This window comes from Phallusia mammillata, chromosome 5 (assembly GCF_965637545.1).
Source record: "Phallusia mammillata chromosome 5, kaPhaMamm4.hap1.1, whole genome shotgun sequence".
NCBI classification, from domain to species: Eukaryota; Metazoa; Chordata; class Ascidiacea; order Phlebobranchia; family Ascidiidae; genus Phallusia; species Phallusia mammillata.
In genome coordinates, this window is record NC_137256.1 from 25,828,293 (window position 1) to 25,847,638 (window position 19,346).

The following is a 19,346-nucleotide window of genomic DNA, read 5'->3' on the forward strand; positions in this document are numbered from 1 at the left end:
GGTTTTGATAATGATTACTCGTCCTAATAACGAGAGTGATCTTGCTAGCCATGGTTTTGTTACAGCTTCAATTTCCTTTCCTATAGATTCAAAGTTGAGTGAAAACAGATTGGTTTTGTTTCTAATCACTGGAATTTTTACGCCTAGATATTTTATGAACGTATTTGGCCATGAAAGACCTTCCGAAGAAAGGTGGTGATTGGCGTTAGGTTGTCTTTCGCCTATATACATGGCGCTTGATTTCGCAAGATTAATGTTACAGCCAGTGTGTTTGCCAAATTCCTTTGCTTCTGCAAAAGCTGCACGAAAGCTTTTTTCTGAACCGTCTAGAAAAAGTAACGAGTCGTCCGCAAAAAGCGAAATTTTAACTTCCTTTGCACCTACGTTAATTCCTTTTACGGCTTTGTTCTGTTTAATAGACAAGGCCAGGAATTCTATGGCTATAACAAACAACGAAGGGGACAGCGGGTCCCCTTGTCGAACGCCTCTTTCTATCCTAAAAGGGGTAGACATGTGGTTGTTATTAATGATCAAGCATTGTGAGTTAACATAGAATGTTTTAATCCATCTGCACATATCTTTTCCAAATCCAAATTTGGAACAAGCTATGTTAACAAAGTTCCAATCCACTGAATCAAATGCTTTACATATATCTAAAAACATTAGGGCCCCATGCAATCCTTGCTCAGAAATATGATCCCAAATGTTGAAAAGCGTTCTTATATTATCTCCTATGTATCTACCTTTTACAAACCCCGACTGTTCAGGTGCTATAATCGTGGGTAGTACTTTTTTTAAGCGACTGTTGATGGCTTTAGAAGCTATTTTATAATCTGCGTTCAATAGGGTAATAGGACGATAGTTTTCGGCGTATAAAAGGTCTTTTTCTGGTTTGGGGATTAAAGTTACGACCCCCCAAGTCATTTGCCCAGAAAAGGCACCTGTTTCAAACGCATGGTTAAATGCATTAACCAACGGACATTTTATATCTTTCCAAAATACTTTGTAAAACTCCGCCGGAAAGCCGTCTAGTCCCGGGGATTTGTTGTTTTTCATTGTCTTCAATGCTTCATAGCATTGCTCAACAGTCAGTTTCCCTTCACACGCGTTCGCGTTTTCCTTATCTAATCTTGGACCTACACTGTTTACGTAGTCGTTCATTTCATCATTTGTAGTGCGGCACGGGTTTTTATTTGCCCTATACAGCGTTTCAAAATGGCCTTTTAGAACTTGTAGAATAGTCTTTTGGTCTGTTTCTATTTTGGAGTTTGAGTTTAATCTAGTAATGGCCTTTTTCTCCATTCTTCGTTTCTCCAGATTTAGGAAGTATGAGTTGTTTTTGCCACCATATTCTGCCCACCGCGCCCTACTTCTTATATTGCGCTTTTGTTGTATCTTTCAATAATATTGTCGTATTGTTGTTGGGTTATTGCGATTTCGCTCGTCGTGCGTTCGTCATGGGGTTGGGGTGATTTTTGCATTTCTGAAAGTTTATTTTCTAGCTCTGTTTGTTGGGCTTTCAATTTTTTTCCCTTTTCGCAAGCGTATTTGATAATAGATCCCCTCAGGTTGCATTTTAGTGCTTCCCAGAGGACTTGGGGAGATACAGACCCATTATCGTTAGTTTTCATAAATTCGGCGATCCATGTTTTAGTTTTTTTTACAAATTTTGCGTCGTCCAACAAGGACGTGTTCATCTTCCAATACCCTCTTCCCCTAGGTATTTTATCCAGATTAATTACGAGTTTGACGATGGAATGGTCTGATTGTGTGCTTGGTTCTATTTGAATTTGGGTGGTCCTGTTCAGAAGTGTATTTGTGACGAGTATAAAGTCTATGCGACTTGCTGTGTGTGGGTGTTTTTGTGTGCGAGTGTATTGTTTTAGAGTCGGATTTTTGATGCGAAACACGTCGTATAACTCAAATCTTTCCATCGCTTGTAAAATTGTATTTTTCGCGCGGCGGTTGCTATGCGTAGTTTTTCCTCCGGTTTTATCTACTTCATCATTAAGTACGCAGTTGAAGTCCCCGGCTAAAATAAATTCATCTGTTCCGCTTTCGGCGCGTTGCTCCTCCAAGCGGCTAAACAGGTTGTCGTTAAAATGCGGGCTGTCTTTGTTAGGTCCGTAAACATTACATAGTGTTAAACGCTGGTCAGATATTTCAAGGTCTATGATAACAAAGCGCCCAAGATTGTCAACTATCACTTTGTGTTTTAAGTACGATAGATTCTTGGAGAACAATACCGCCACTCCTTTGCTTTTTGTTGTGCCGTGCGAGGCTATAATTTCCCCACCCCATTCTAATTCCCATTGTTTGAGGCAGGATGCGGACGTGTGCGTTTCTTGTAGACAAATTATATCAATTTTTTTCTGACGCAGAAAATAAAACACACTTCTTCGTTTCTTGGGGTTTTGCAACCCAGCAACGTTGTAAGTTATGATAGAAAGCGGCATTTAAACGCGTTCTACACCTATTTCGATGTCAAATTCATATTCAAAGCCGCATTCGCAAAGATAGGGTTTGTTAGGCCCCAAAAGTTGGCAGGTTTTCTTCCCACAGTTACAATTAACAATTGTGTACTTGCAATAGTTGTTTAGACAGTTGGTCGTCATGGTTCGTTTAGGTATTGCGTTAACGGTTTTACACACACAAAACATCGCGTACCTTTCGCATTCCAGACATTCGAAAGTACCTTCGTCGGTTTGATACTCGGGCTGAAACTTGTGACAGCAGGGCATTTTCCTCATAGGTTGATTGCAGATGGTGCAGTTCATTGTCACCTCCTTATCCGGGACCAGAAATCGGTCCAGTTCGTTGCAGCACGCTGTGGCAATGTTAAACTCCGACGAGCATTTCCAACAAAAGAAACTGGTGTGTTTCTCTGTCACGTATCCATCTTCATCGCATACTGGGCAGGAAATGGGGATTTTTAGCTCGCTAAGGCTGATTGATTTTGCTTGGTGCAGGTTTGGTTCAGTTGGGCTTCTTTCATGGCGTTTTCTCGACGAACCCCGCTTTAGTTCCATAGGAGGCTTGCTAATTTCCTTTGGTTCAGGCAACCTTGTTTCTGTGTTGCTTATCTCAATTTCACCCGTTTTGGTGAAGGTGTCGGCGGCGTCCAAATCTAGCGGTTCCCCGATCGGCTTGTCTGAACTCTTATCTTCTCCAGCGCCCTTGTTGCCACTCTTATCGGTGGCGGGGCAATCAACGCCTTTCGCGGTTACATTTTGGCTTGTTTCCAGTTTCGGGTAGTCTTTTATTCTTTCAGGGCAGTTTTGTTGTTTGTGCCCAGGTTTTGTGCAGTATTTGCACGTTATTTGCTGCCCGTTGTACGTGCAGTAAAATTCATAACCGTTCATCGTAACATAGCTTGGGATTGGGTTTTTCTCCACATCGGCTCTGTCAAGAGTGAGAATTCTCATTCCAGTTAATAGTCCTTTTTTATCTTTCCGGTGTTGGATATTTTTTACATCACCATATCTTTTCTCAAATTCTTTTTTAATTTCCTCGTTAGGAAAGGGTATAGGTACCCAACCCACCGCCACATTTAAGTTGTCGGATTCATACAGTCTTACCGAATATACTTCATCAACTTGTACTAATTTTTCATACAACTCCAGTACAGCTTTTCTTGTGGTACACGTCACGTCCACTAAATTTCCCTTTCGTTCAGATATTCCCACCAGCTTCTTTATTGGAAAGCTTTCTTTTTCTATCATATTGACAACATCTTCTCTTTTGCTTTGACTTCTTGTTTTAAAGCTCATGCAAGTGGGTTTCTTTAAACGTTCCCCACCTCTTTGTTGTATAACTTGCGCAAAACTAGGACCTTTTTCCATTGCTGCTTGCGTCCGCTCGCTACGAGCGCCAACATAGAATGATCACTGTAACACTTATTATTATTTCAGGTCTCGTCCAGCTCTTGTGTGCCACCTAGTGTGAAGTATAGTGAGAATGCCGACTCGATCGACACAATAACAGCTGGAACTGTATCAAGTGGAGTCGGGTGTGTAACTTGTTTGTTTCTATTTCTTCCAGGCTACATTATCATTGACGTATATTTAGGCTGAGAAATATTTTTCATCAATATTTAAGTTTGTTTATAGAGCTGTTCTGGCAAATGTATTTTTATTTCGACGTTTCGACGTCTTATACATGCCGTAGTACAGTGCAACGCGCATTCAGTGTTATTTACCCTGATAAAGACGACCTGTATAGGACGTCGAAACTTCGGAATAAAAATACAATTTACCAGAAGAGCTCTATAATCTTGATATTATACCTGGCAGCAATAGCTTATATATTTAATTTTGTTTTTTTACATTTTTGTAGTTCAATCAAAAAAGGTACTCTGGATCCAACCAACTTTGATGAGGATGTATTCGACAAATATATTTCAAAGTAAGATGCTTTTTTGCATCTGTTGAAAAGACTTGTTTTCTCTCCGTTTTACGCGGATAATAAGTGAAGCGAATATTTTTTTGTATTTTTAAACGAAAAATAATATTTTCCTGTGTCGGTCGTTCTACGATTCTACTATTATCAGAGAATATTTTTCACCCCAGAAGAGCATTAAAACAGTCTTATATATTTCCAGGTATACATCGAAACATCCTTGCATGCAGGCATCATGTCCTCATATCAACAGAGATCATTACCACTGCACTGATAGTGATTGTAACTTTCAGGTAATACACTTAACATTACAATAACATAAAAAACAGGTTAATCCCCTGCAAGTGGTCGTTGTTCATACGACTTGCTAAGTTCTTATAGAACCGTTTTCCGTAAATGTATAGCGTCTTATTTACCTATTCTTAACGTTTGTGACCCTAAAAATTCAAAATTGCTGATCTTTTTCAAACATATCTATCCAGCGCTTCACCAACAAGTCGGATGTGATTCGCCATTACAACATGCATAACAAGAGAGATAACTCATTAGCTCATGGCTTCATGAGATTCGCACCAACAGACGATTGCTCGAGACAATTTGGTAACTGCCACTTGAACGGGAAAAGCACCCACTACCATTGCTTGCATGTAAGTTTAACTCATTACTCGCATTTTGTAACGAATTTGCGGTTCAAGTTTATTGCGTCAGGTACCTAAAACTGTCCAAGGCATTGCCAGAACCTTCAAAAATCTAAAAAGTTTCAATTTTACCAATTTTAAGCAGAAACTATTTCTGTTAAACGAAAATCAACAATAATTTTGCGCTTTTGTTGCTGTGGTTATTGGTCAATCTGGCGATGCCCTATTACGAAGCTGACATGTGCAGCATACAAGGCAGGCAACGGTGCTTGTGGTTCAACTTTCGACGGGTTCTTCACTGAGCCTGTGTAGCTCAGTTGGTAGATCTTCTATCGCGAGTCTTGGAAAGACTCCTATCGTGGGTTCGAATCCCACCGCAGGCTAGCTTTTTCTAGTCTACCCTCTTGCCACATGGGAATGCTTGGGAGACCGGTTTGATTTGGTATAACGCCGTCAATGGGCCTTGTGTACTATGATAATTATGGGTCCCCACATATTGATTTTACTCAAAATGTTTTTGTTTTTTTTCTTTTTTTTTCTTCTACCCAAAGTTTGTCCGACTCGTTTTTCCATCAAATCCTTGATGGATTTGGATGAAATTTACACAGATGGTAGATGTAGTTATGTAGATGTGCATCCCACTTTGTTTTTGTTGATAACCCCGTTATTTACCCCGTTAGCCCCCTAAAATGGGTGAGTTTTTAAACAGTGTCAGAATTGGCTGAAATTTGGATTTCTTGTATAGTATGCCATTTATATGTGTCGATTGTTGCGTTCAACCCTGTAGTCCTAACATTTACCCCACAAGCCCCTAAAGTGTAAAACGTATTTGTATGTTACTGGTCACCACAAATGAAAGATTTCTTTGGAGCAATAGTGTTACAAGGGCAACCAGTTGTATGTTGCTCATTGGTGGGTTGCTTGGTGGTCGTTTTTGCAGTTAGGGGCTTGTTGACAGCCCTGTGACGTCAGAAACATTAACGGTTGTTGCTCAAAAGACCTCTAGTGGTCGAAATTTTAAACATTGGCGGATTGGGCTGAAATTTTGCAGTACTATTGATTGAGTCATTGTGGTTTTTACATATTTTTTAGTTTGTGTGTCGCACCCATTTAGTTGCTCTACTAGCCCCCTAAAATGGGTCAGTTTTTTAAAACGTTAAATAGGACATACTTCAAACAATATCTGGGGTGAATCTAATTTTATAGCTTGTATTCTACATAGTATTATTATTTAAGCCCAGTGCCGATCACTGTGTTTTACCTTACATCACCCGACTTTTTCATGGTTTTGCATTATTTTCGAATTGCATTATTTTCAACTTTACATGTGTGGGGACCCATGAGTTTTTGCCTGCAGAAACGACTAAAGTTATAAAAGACGATGGCTAATATGGGACCCAATACAAAATAAGCATAGGAAATATATTTATGTTTTAAAATAGGTTATAGTGTATATGCAAGGGCAATATGTGCTAAGCCACCCTTCTAGTTTTACTAAAGTTAGCATTTTTGTTCCATTTTGTGATAACGTCTATAATCAACTTTTTCAATGTTTTCAAACACGGCGTGTCACCAGATGGTGCTAGAGTGCGTGAATTTATTCCATCATAGAAATAAACAAACAATAAATGAATTTGTGAACAGACAAGCTGCACGAAAGTCTACACTAGCACTTCTGATGTGATGACGCACGAAAATTTCCACAAGAAGAACCAACAGTTTGTGAGCAATGGATTTGAGAGATATCGAGCCACGGAATCATGTGGAATGTCAGATTGTCCGTTTGTCAACCAACGAACAACCCACTTCCATTGCACGTGAGTTTCAAGCTGGTGTTTTAGGTTATTATTTTAAAAAGGCCGACATCCCACGGCCGTGTGCACTTATTTACTTGTACCTTAAAATACACTCGCGCGCTTCCACTTTCAAAATATAAGTAGTGGCGGACTTGCATTGAAAGTCCTGTGCAAGATATTAGTTTTCTGAAACTCATTAAAAGTGCGTTTTTGTGGACATAAAAGTAGAGTTTCTATGTTACTGGTCAAGTTTTCTGGGGTAGAGCTACTTACGTAAGAACTCACAGTTACCAGGTTTGAGAATTTCCGCTAGGTGGCGCAACAGAGAACAGAGGCCGTTTACGGTGACAATAATTGCTGAGTCAGCATGTTGCAAATTAATGTATTATTGTCACCATAAAAGCCTATATGTTTAAACTGATTGATTTGGACAACTTGTTGAACCATCGTTTTATCCCCCAGTCGTCCCGGTTGCAATTTCACTTTCAAGAACAAATGTGACATCGAGAAACATAAAGCTTACCACACCAGAGATGACGCGTACACCAGACAGGGATTCAAGAAGTTTTACAAGAACGAAGCTTGCCAGTAAGTCGTAAAATAGTAAGGATTAAATCAAGGAGAATTGTTTGAAAAGTTGTTTGAACTAAATATATCGTTGCCTTTTTTCCTGATGAAGGCGACCTGTATAGGACGTCGAAACGACGGAATAAAAATACATTTGCCAAAAGAGCTCTATCAACTTGATACTAAGCCTGGCAGCAATAGCTTATATATTCAAAGATTGATGTTTTAAATTTCAATTCACTTGTTTATCCTCCCTAAGAATGTTGTTTAGAGCCCTTGACCAAAAACAAGTAACATATATGAAAAACACTAAATTTTTAGTCCAAACTTTTGTTTCAGATTTCCGACATGTGCTTGGAACCGCACAGCAAACCACTTTCACTGTTTGCGGAATAATTGCGACTTTTCATTCACGTCAACCAGCCAGATGGTGTCGCACAAGAGGAAACACGACCGACAAGATCTTATGGGATCTGACAGTCTAAGCTCAAGTAAGAAAAAATACTTCAGAACGTTTTGTTTTAAATGAGAAATATTACAAAAATATTTTTTTCCGCGCAAATCTTTGTTTTTCATCTTTCCTATCAAAACAGTTTGTGACAAAAATATTATCTTGGTGCACAAAACTCTTTTCTAAGTACTTTGCACATAACTTAGTTAATTTTTTTTTCATTGCAAAGCTTTTCTTCTCTCTTTGTTCATTTTTTCTGATGGTTCTTTTCTTTACTAATTTTCGAAACTTTTCTGCCAAAATCCTTTTCTAATTTATTCATCTTCTGTTTATCTTGTCGCCATAGCAACCTCTCCAGAGCTTCTTCCTCCTCCCCCCACTCTCACTTCTCTTTCCTCCTCTTGCTCCTCCCGTCCTCCTACATCTGCTCCGTGCGCTCCACACCTCCCTCCAGCGGTGGTGCAGCAGTCCTTAGTGAGACATCAACAAGCCCCCGTGACCTTTGCACGACCCCCGTCCTATCTGGGTGTCAGGGGAAACCCCCCAACCCCGGTTTTGATGCCATCTTTTATTTACCCCTACGTCGCGTCGCGATTACTCAACCGTGAGATTTATTTTTCTTGCTTTCTATAAAACTTTTTCTTCACTGAAATCTTGTTCACATTTGAAAAGAGGACTTTTAGAAAGTTTTTCCTGAAAAACGTAATATTCGTTAAATTTACTTTTTCATCTTTTTTGTTCAAAAGCCTACTTGATAAGCTGACAGTTCACACTGTTTCGACCTTAAAGTTCTCATCAGTGCAGCTGGTGACGAGAGATCGGCCATATTGACTTGTTAGCCATCCAACGGTACTCCAGTTTGTGAGACCTTATAGGTCAAAAATTTTGCACTGTCTGCAGCTTATCATTTATTGGCTCTATGCTTTTACATACTTGATAACATTAGGAAAAGTTTTTTGTGGCAAGCTCTACCGACCCGGATATATTATTCTCAACTTTCCACTTTTCAGGTCCGGTTCCTTCGCTGGTTCTCGAGTCGAGATCAGGTGGAAGTGCAAAGTTTGATTCTTCCATGTTGCAGGAAGCGGCAAGAAAAGTTTTAGCCTCAATTCCAACAACTGTAGCAACTGGTGGGTTTTCGTTTTACTTCTTACACTACTTTGCACTGTAACTTGCGGGAAATATGAACGACGCTGAAACACATTACACGGATCTGTTCGTAAGTTTAATCGCAAATATAACAACCCAAGTAGATGTGGCCCTTCAAATCACTGATGATGGCATGAGCATTTGCCGAAACGTTTGAATAATAAAGCATGTCGCTTTTTATGTATACATTGGCCGGATCTATTCATAAGTTTGGCAAATTCAACGGTCCAAATAAACGTAAAAAGCGACATGCTTTTTCAAAAACGTTCGAACGTTCGGCAAATGCTCATGCCATCATCTGTGATAACAACTTGTAAAATAATTGTTTAAAAAAGCACAAGTCATCGAATGAAATGTCCTGATATAAATCTCACATTATATTTTTGATTCTCGTTTTCAGCTGCCCTGCCCCACACTTTATCGGGTTTCACTCCAAAAGTTGAATCTTCTAATCCTCCAGTTCCTTCATCTTTTAACGCATCTACATCTGCATCTGCATCTCCTCTGCTGCCATCCAGCGGTGAAATGAAACCCGACATGTCGTCAACTCCACGGTGAGTTTTCTTTCGCTCTTGCGGTTCTAAATCAGTGGTTCTCAACCTTTTTATGGTCAGGACCAAATAGAAGTTTTTTAGGTGTGCAGGGAGCCGCAAAAAATAAGACCTCAAAAAATCACTTAGGATTATTAGCTAAAATAGAAATCGTTGGTTGTTTTCTGAGGTCTGCTGCGAGCCGCAAAATAAGTAGTTGTGAGCCGGATGTGGCCTCAAAAGCAGTTGAGAATCATTGGTTTAAATTGTCAACTTTAAATCTTTTCGGGTGATTTTTTTGGTTGAAACATTCTTTTCTTGTAACTATTAAATGTGTTTTATGCTATTGTTCCTTTTTTATAACTGTTAGAACTTCTGCACCTAATTGTGTATTTTACTGAATTTGGAAATACTTTTTTGTCCAAATGTTAATTGACCTATGTTTTTTTGTTTCCACAAGCTAAACTAATAGATACTTTTGTTTTCCAGTGATGAAGTTGTATCTCGGGGAAATATCAACCCGTACATTCTACCACCGGCATATAACGATCAAATAGAGGTAACATTCGCTATAAAATATATTGAAAATTGCCAGTATTAAACCACAATGCGAATGCATAACGACGTTTTGACGTGTTGTATGAGACGCCTTCAATATGATAACGGCATATCGAGAAATACAAATTTCTTATAAAGCGGCATAAACACAAAAATCATTAAGTACCCATCACAGAAACTTATCTATTTTTAGACTTCAACATACAAGAGTGAAAGTCATTACGAGCAAGAAAGCAGTCAAGCAGAACGTGGTGGGCACTGGAGCGAAACCGCTAGGTCGCCTGACCGCCTGCCAGCCAATCAGGAGCAAGATAGGGATAACTATGGTTCATTTATTGATGAAAGTCATCAAAACCAGAGTAAGTGAGGTTTTGAGTTTTGCTGAACAAGCGTAAATAAACAGTAAACATGGGGGGAATATTAATTCGGTATTGGATATCCCAATCGGTTTAACAGCAATAACATTTTTTTAGTTGAGGACCAAGCTCTTAATCTTTCATCCAAGAGCAATTCGACGTCATCAAGTGAAAAGAAACCGATGGAGGTAAAATAACTTAACAATACAACAGCAACTTATGCTCACATTAAGACAATACTAATCCTGTGTTGCATTTATTTCAGATTCACCAATCTGACAAACCCTCAAAAGCGGTGCTCAAGTTTTTCCGAGGGTAAGCACCTAATTAGCAAAATTCATTTTTTCTTCAGACTTGTTTGACAAAGATTTTGTCTTTAAACGCGCACATAGAAAAATGTCCGTAGTTAAGGCGGTGTCTCAATGAAAATGTTTCAAAAAATCAAAGTTTTCATAATGAATGTCTATGTGACGATTTTTTAACCAAACTTAAAATCAAGTAAATGTTATCACGTGTACTATGTTGAAATAAAAATGAAAAAACGTAAAAAGTTGCGAATAACAGATAATTTAGGTAAAAAAAATCGTCTGTCCACTGAATATTTCTGCTTCAATTTGCACAAAAAGCAGAAAATGAAAACACGCAACTTGTGGTTTGCAAATAAAATGTTTATTTTCACACAGACTCGGTCCTGATGAATGCAACGTCGCCAACTGTGTATTCGGTTCGTGTCATCATTTTCACTGTGCTGTAGAGGATTGTTGTGCTGTGTTCACTGAAAAACATCTCGTGCTAACTCACACCACGTAAGTTGTCCAGCAAAACCTTTTTTTGCAATTCATTGATAAACACAACAGTTTTGTAAAACTTCATTTGAGGCTGAAAAATACTAATTTGGAAGTTGCTCTTTTTACACAAATAGGAATTTTGATGAAAGCTAGAAGAAATCGCAACCGGTATTAATATTGATTTAATTTTTGTAGATTATTTTGTGGTTTTTATTGTACAATAATTTCTGTTCCTCAACTAGATTTTCCTCCAACTATTGTTAGTAACCATAGCGACAGTGTTAAGCTTAAGCCGACATTGATCGACTTTTTAACAAAAACTTCGGCTTAAACGTTTCATCCACGGGAAATATGTCAAAAAACTGTTCTCAAACAATTTAGTTGCAAACATATATATTTTTCTTCACAGATTTCACGAAAAACTGGAACAATCCGGTTTCGAACAACCAATCGCGCGCCAATTCTCCCCGGTATTTCCCGCCCAGGACGAACCCCCCCGACCTCGCTCCCCCAGCCGCGTTACAACCCCATCTAGTGGTCATTTGCCGCGCGGCGAAAGCGACACCCAGCGGAACATCGTGCTCAGTCGCGCACAGTTCGACCAGTCACGTGACATGGGTAACCACGACAACGGCAACAACAACAGCGGTGGGGATTACCCGAGTGTGCGCGCCCCTCCCCCGGTAAACATGGCGAGTTATGCCGACCATCCAGTGTACAAATACATATCGCGGATGGTGGCCGAAAAAAAGCTCGTTTACCCGACTTTGAACCCCGAACCCCGCTCGACTGGGGCTTATATGATGCTGCAGAACCCCACTCTCATGTCACAAGCGATGTCGGGCTCACAGGGTCCCTCTAGTGGCTTGGGAGGACACTTGGATTTGATGAAGAAGATGGGAGGAAGCGATGAGGAAGGTTTCATCCACATCCGACCTGGGTAAGTTTGGAATTCGATCAGATTCGCAACAATTTAAAGCTGCTTAAAACTCCCCTTGTGGCCTTTTTGTTTCTTTTTAAACACCTACTGAAAAAGTAATTCCCAAATATGCGTAAAAAGCGACATGCTTTATTGTTCAAATGTCTTGGCAAATGCTCATGCCATCATCAGTGATATGAAGGGCCACATCAGTTACACCCGTTTACTTGAGTTACTTATCCAAATTCATTCCACATCTAATTATTTCGAGTAATCTTGAGTTTAGGCTCAACACAAGTTTTGTTAAAGCGTCTTATACCGCATGAGCTCGGTCTTAGGATCAACAAAATAACAATTCTGTGTTTATTTCTTCACCAGAATGACATGCATGCGTCGTGATTGCAAATATATGATGCAGAATCACTGGCACTGCACTCTGAACCGGTGCAGATACGTTTGCAAGTCGCTCGGCAAAGCTCAAACGCACAGGTATGTTATGTATCATGCTGTAATGTGATCAACACGTGAATGTTCTACATTGATTGCTTCTGCTGCTATAACATACTGTCAGTACACGCACACCAATACAACGGTCGCATAACATACTCAAAACAACGCCAGGTTATTTGCCTTGTTGGTCCACAGGAGTATTTCGCGACAGCGAAAAACCATAGTTTATGACGTCGTTGTTTTTAGTTTATGACGTCACATGTAACACAAGCGTATGGCGTGCAAAGATTGAAATTAAAACAAATAATTTTTCTGACACTTGTTTGTTTTCATCCAGACAAGCCCACGACAGTTTGGAAGCTTATGCAAAAGCGGCAAAAGAATGTTTTCGAAGCTACACAGTGAAGAAGATGTGTCTCAACCCGGTAAACTAATGTTGCGTGTTTCTGTATTTAATAAATCCATCAAATTGAAACTATGTGCTAGTGCTAAGCTGCTGTTTCATCGACTTTTATCCTCATGTTTTAGGGCCCAATTACTAAATATGTGACCCGTTTTACACACCTACGGCTAGACTTTTGCAGCCTACGCCTTGCCATGTGGTGGTGAATGATTGGTGACCGACTGATTCGGTATGGCGCCTTCAATGGGGCTGGCGTACGGTGATCTATACAAGTCTAAGAGCTTTAAAACATTGTCGACACTGTTAGTGAAATTCCAGCGAGTCGACTTACCACGAAATTTTATTCAGAGTTGCGAGTTTCGGTTGAGGGGACATTACCACTGCTTGAAACCCGGTTGTCAGTTCGTTACCATAGGAACGTCGAAGCTTCCCTGGCACATGAAGAAGCATGAGAAGATTGCTAGAAGAGAGGCGAGCGGATTTAAATATTACACAAAGAAGGAGCAATGCGGAAGATATGGTGGGTTTTTATGTGGTGTAAATTTGCAAAACTAAACAGCGAAAATGTTCCCTTTAATGATTGGGACCATATTTTAATAATTTTAAAAATTTAATTCATTATTAACTTTTCAAATGCTGCAACTTTGGAAAATAAAACGGCAAAAACATTTCCTTTTCATCAATTGCACCTCAATTAACCTTTTGGTTGTCTTCAAGAGATAAAACAATTTGTTAGCTATCTCAAATTGTAACTTATACATTGTTTTTAAGCAAATTGAAGATTTAAAAAGTTACGTGGTTAACTATTAATTTTTGGTTTTTACCACATTCCGATACTTAGACACATTATACCTAAGCGATGTATTTAGTTTGAAAAGTATTTTGTTTTAGCAAACTGTACATTATTTGTTTCGTAGATTGCAAGTACAACGGATTGTTCAGTCATTATCACTGCATAAGAGCCGGTTGTGCTTTTGCTTTCCAATATAAACATCAGATGTCAACTCACGTGAGAAAACATCTGCGCAGAATGTTGGGGAGGAGTTACAACGGAATGGGTGAGACACAGAAATAAATAGTTGTACAGAAACATACAACAACAACACGTTTAATCGCAACATGGAAACACTGTGTACTTATGCATACACACATACACACACACGTACAAAAACATACAAAAACGTGTGCTCGCAATATTTCATTTATTGCTCTGAAGAAGCCCTACCGTTCTGGTGAGCGAAACGTCAGCAAAAATACAAGTTCTCGAAACAATAACTAGTATTTTGTTCAGCATCACACCAGTTGAACGACAAAATTTGTTAATTATGCAACCATGTGGACGAAACGCTTGTTCGGTATTTTCCAGAAAGAAACAATACTGTAAAACATCATGATCTTGCACAAACAAACGCAAAACATTATCGTAACAAAAACCGGCAATTATAGTCAAACGAAACGAAAAGAGTTTGAATTTTTTTCTTATTATTGCAGATATGACGTCAGACACGACTGACATCGACCACAGCAACGTCGATTCCGGCGACGACTCTCTACCGCTAATAGTGGACGAAGCGGACGAGATCGAGCAGCGTCCGGGCGTTGCCATGGATACGAGCCAGGTACTGACAAAAGAAATCGAAAATCTTTGCCTGAAAATTATCACGAAAAATTCAACAACATAAAACGGCGTCTGATTTTGTTTCATACGAATACAAAAGTTCCATCACAAAAACCTTAAAAGTTTAAAATATTACTTCAGTGACATTTTTTCTTCACAGGCGACTGCGTCATCAGTGACGACATCGTCGTTTCCACAGAAACCGTCGAATTTCATGCATGAGTTGAGCCGACCTCAGCTAGCGATGTTGGAGCAGATATCGAAAGGTTCGGGGTTGAAACTTTTTTTATCCAAAAAGGCAAAATTTATCTCCAAAAACAATATTAACTGAAACGTTCCACTTCAGGCAAAGAAAAGAACAAATTAATAACGTAAGGACAGGCGATCTCGCTCACCACTAACATTTCACTTACAGGGAGACAATTTGGCGCCAACTAGCGGAGATATGGGCTCCCCCCGACCTGTGACGAGTCTTCACTCTACGTCACTTCCTGCCCAACTTGAAAGTAACGATCTTTCGTCGGATGAGGGCGTGCTGGATTTACGAGCAAATTATCCCGACACCGATTCAAACAGCAACGAATCCAACTCGAGTGAGTTTTATGCGATAAGTTTTCTATGGAAAAGAGCAACACAATATATTCTCCACACACGATTTCTCTGGCAGTTTTGATTTGACCAAACTACTTTTAATGTCCGTGTATATTGTAGCCAGCACTTTTAGCTGTTTTAAAAAAATATTTGAACGAAAACGCCCAAGTAGCACCAGGCGAACCATTGGTACCAAGCAATTAAAGTATTGTGGTGAACCTTGCTCTTATCCTACTTTTAAGTACCGTTTTCGCATTAGGTCTTAGTTTATTTAATTAAATTTATGGCAGAAATATTGTTGAAACGTTTTGTTCCATTCCAACATATTCTCTTGTGTTTTTCTGATTTAAACAAAACTGTTTGAATGGAATTTCAGAATTCTCGAACGACATGTCGTCGACAAACGGTGATTCCCCTGAGAAGATACCGGAAGAGGAGGGGAGTTCGTTTCATTTTTCTGACCCGGAAGTTGTCAACAGGTGAGGAAACGTTTCTCACCGACTTGTTTCGCAACTTCAACTTTTCCTGCCGATTTCGTTTTGATGTAAAACAATTTAAATATCAGAAAAAAAGTTGACTATAAAGCGAGCAAAAAGTTTAAAAAAAACTTTTTTCTTGTTAAAAAGTCAATCAAATTTTTTTTCCGTTTCATTTTTTCAAAAACCTTAGCTAGGATTTCCCTGATAAGTTTTACGTCACTATTTGTGATCATGTCGTCATATTAGTAAGTTATGACGTAACAGTTGAAACTCTCAAATAAAGTGAAAGATTTTTTGTTGAACAGATTCGTTCCGAAACCAAACGACGAGAATCCATCGATGTTCGCCAAATTCCGAATTAATAATGACGTCATAGAGGGATTTCGAAGGTTCGAGTCTTCGGAGAACTGTGGCGACACTCAGTGTCCGCATGTGTTCAAAGTACGTCATAATTCATTCATAGAAATCGTTGTCATGTAAATAAGTATTTACTTACATGAAAAATGTGGGTAGTGAAAGTAAAAATTGGTCATCTTGACAAAATTCGAGGGTAAAAGATAATTGAGAATATATCCTCTTTTCTGGTGATGAAAGCAAAGTAAGCCTGCTATAATCCCTTTCCCACTCGCAGGTTTCGCATTATCACTGCACGAGGGACGGGTGCATGTACAGATTCACAGGTCGTACTCACATGTTCAAACATCAGCAGCATCATGAACGTGTGGCCGGGTTGGTGAGAGACGACTTCAAGCGGTTCAAGACAACACAGGATTGTGAAGTAGATGGTTGCCAGTACAGAAGCACCAGCACACATTTCCACTGTCTCAGATGTCAGTTTAAGTGAGTTCATTCCGCAGTCGATATTTTGCTACCAACGAGCCTTTAGATTTGTAAGAGGCTAGGGGGAATTCTAATTTATGGTCGTGTTTCGCTGCACAAAGCTCGTTAGGAAACCCGCTTTAAGCTTGCAAAGTGGTGCATGTAACAAGCGCTATGGTTGGCTGCACAAAGCCCGTTAAGAAACCCGTTTTAATCGTAAAAACGTTAATGCAACAAGCGCTATGGTTGACTACACGAAGCTCGTTAAGAAACCCGCTTTAAGCTTGCAAGGTCCTTGTAACAAGCGCTATGGTGGACTTAAATCGTCTTTATTAGAATTTTTTCGTTGCTTGGAAACAAACTTTGTATTGTGACGTGACAGGTGTACAGACAGTGCGAAAGTTGGAACACATCGACGTCAACACGTTAAAGCTGATACACTTGAACAATCCGGTTTCGAGAGATTCAGAGGGAAGGAGGATTGTATGCGGGACACGTGCAAATACAGGTAACAATCACAGATTGTGATGTCATAAACCAGAGGAAATTCTGTATGAAAGCATCAAGCTAATAAATGATAAGTAACAGCAAACGGTGAAAACTTTTTCAACCTACAAGGTTTCATGCAAAAGTAGTTTTCTGGCAGAAGAGCATGTTTCTAAAATACCACAACATGGTCCTATCGGGTCGGTTTTAATCCCAGCTTTAAGTGTGGTCGATTGTATCAGTTAGCAGTCGATTACGTCACAGCAGTATGTCGTAACAACTTGAAACTGTGAAATAATAATTGAAATTCCGACAGACACAGAAATACTTCCCACTTTCACTGTCTCCAACCGGGCTGTACTTATTCGGTGGTCGGTCTGTCCGGCATAGAACAACACGCCAACAAACATAAGAGAGGAATTCTACTCGCTCAAGTCTGCACAAAAGCCGGGTACGTCATTGCCATGTTACGTCATATTGCTATGGAAACAAGCACGGTTAGAGAAAAATATCGCAACTTTTGATGTTTTTTTCGCAGACAAGACATTGAATACAGCAACATGTCGCAAGCCCGAATTCCGCTGAATCATGCTGACTCAGCATTTAGCGCCCCCACCTCAAGCGGTGCCTACCCACAATTCAACGCAGAGTCGTACGCTCGAGTGAGCACTCACAGCAGCCCCGTTCCGGATGAACGAGCATCGCCACAGTTCAATGCTTCTGCCGTTGTGACGCAGCAGTTTAATCCTAGTCTCATGCAAGGAAACGCAGCCTCTAGTGTGGCGATGGACCTCTCTGATTCGCTCAATCTGTCTGCCAATCAAAATCACCAGGGCGGGGTTACAAGCGTGATGACCGGTTACCATGCAGGCATTGGACTTTCCTAGCTTTCCTAGTTTTTATTTTTCCCGTAGATTAAATCGTTTTTCTCCCGTGAAAGATTTTTGCGCTTGTTATAGTTTGGTGGTTAGAGTTTTATCGTTGTTGGATCGAGTTTCTTTTCACTTTATAGCGACTTGCCTCCCGCTTCTTGTGGCGAATTCTTTTATCCAAGGCATCTTGCCCCAAACTTTGCGTATTTTATCGCAAAGCGCTTGTTTATGCAAAAGCCCGCAGCTTTTAGCTTTTATGCAGCATGCTTTTGACCGCGAGTAACCTCGACGGCGGTGAACTCTTCTGTACGGGGTCAACGACCTTCTGTAACCTTTTATCAGCTCGTTTTTAGCATCAAATAAACAGCAGCCTGTTTTTTTGCGCAACATCCTTCTATGAAGTCATAGTGTTCGATTGAAAGCCATAATCTGTACATTGTTGTGTCAAACACAATGCTCTGTGTGATGTTACAACGGCATCCTGCCTACCGTGCTCATTTTTTGTTTATTTATTTAATTACTTCGTACTTTTGTAGTGTGCAGCATGTAACTGTGTTCGTCACGTACTTCTGTTTTTTTACTGGGGACCTGTTTTTGGCGGGAACCTCTGTGATTGGTCGAATTTTTAACCAATCGAGATCACGATACAGTCGCTCAGGTGCGCAGCATAGTGTCCATACTGTGAACAATAAAACCGTTCGAACACCTGCTAATGACCTTTATGACGTCAGCAAACGAATAAACGCCGATTGTGAACACGAAGTGAAATTTCCTTGTATTTATTATGATCACTATTTTTTTGCATGTATTTTTTGTTTGTGATTCTTTTCAACCAAAAACTTTTGAGTTCTTGTCGATATATGACGTCATCGATCAGGTACGTGTTTATGACGTCATGTGTGTGACGTCATGGACCGTGTTCCATCTTCAAAGATATAAATCCTTTTTTATCCGACTCGAGTGCTTCATCAACCCCTGCGTGCTACGTAATACATTAATGACGTACTCGCATTATGACGTCTGGCTGTGACGTAACAAACTGTGTAGTGTGACGTTTTATCGCGTGTGTGCCCATAGTAATAATATATCAATATTTAGCGGCTGTACTTTTTGGATTGTTGTCGTTGTTTTCACTTTGGTTGGTGCCTCTTAGTAGAGGGAGTTGACTCGATCGTTGTGTGTCTAGCGAACAAATTCTGGATTTGTGCATTTTCTCTATGCATATGTACATAAACAACATATTGGTCACTCCGGCAATAAAATGCATGCGTGATTGGGAATTGGTTCGAGTAAAGTGATTTACGGGTTCAACCACCGTTGTAGGTAACCGCCTGTCTTATAAAACATACCTAATACATTGTAAGCATCATTCAAATAACCGAAAACTTGACTCGATAATTGTGGTTGTGGTCAATCGCATAAATTGCTAGTTGCACTTAAATAAATGCAGCGATACAAGCCTACATTTAAAATATCAG

At 39.7% G+C, this 19,346-nt stretch overlaps 2 protein-coding genes across 2 annotated transcripts; one reads left to right on the forward strand and one right to left on the reverse strand.

Annotated features, from left to right (window-relative positions):
- Positions 1 to 2,402: 2,402 nt before the first annotated feature.
- On the reverse strand, positions 2,403 to 3,876 carry LOC145228597 (uncharacterized). The gene has a single exon (XM_080093719.1). It carries the CDS (start codon positions 3,840 to 3,842, stop codon positions 2,457 to 2,459), a length of 1,386 nt encoding a protein of 461 aa, XP_079949845.1. The 5' UTR covers positions 3,843 to 3,876; the 3' UTR covers positions 2,403 to 2,456.
- Positions 3,877 to 4,345: 469 nt separating this feature from the next.
- On the forward strand, positions 4,346 to 19,148 carry LOC145228711 (zinc finger protein castor homolog 1-like). Its single transcript, XM_080093956.1, has 28 exons — positions 4,346 to 4,404; positions 4,601 to 4,691; positions 4,881 to 5,045; positions 6,681 to 6,853; positions 7,295 to 7,420; positions 7,739 to 7,890; positions 8,197 to 8,454; positions 8,861 to 8,980; positions 9,400 to 9,553; positions 10,019 to 10,088; positions 10,281 to 10,446; positions 10,561 to 10,631; positions 10,709 to 10,758; positions 11,127 to 11,249; positions 11,641 to 12,171; positions 12,529 to 12,639; positions 12,938 to 13,025; positions 13,352 to 13,523; positions 13,921 to 14,061; positions 14,495 to 14,622; positions 14,782 to 14,887; positions 15,041 to 15,214; positions 15,589 to 15,691; positions 15,997 to 16,132; positions 16,323 to 16,531; positions 16,893 to 17,018; positions 17,313 to 17,447; positions 17,535 to 19,148. Exons 2-28 carry the CDS (start codon positions 4,623 to 4,625, stop codon positions 17,881 to 17,883), a joined length of 4,206 nt encoding a protein of 1,401 aa, XP_079950082.1. The 5' UTR covers positions 4,346 to 4,404; positions 4,601 to 4,622; the 3' UTR covers positions 17,884 to 19,148.
- The last annotated feature ends 198 nt before the right edge of the window (positions 19,149 to 19,346 follow it).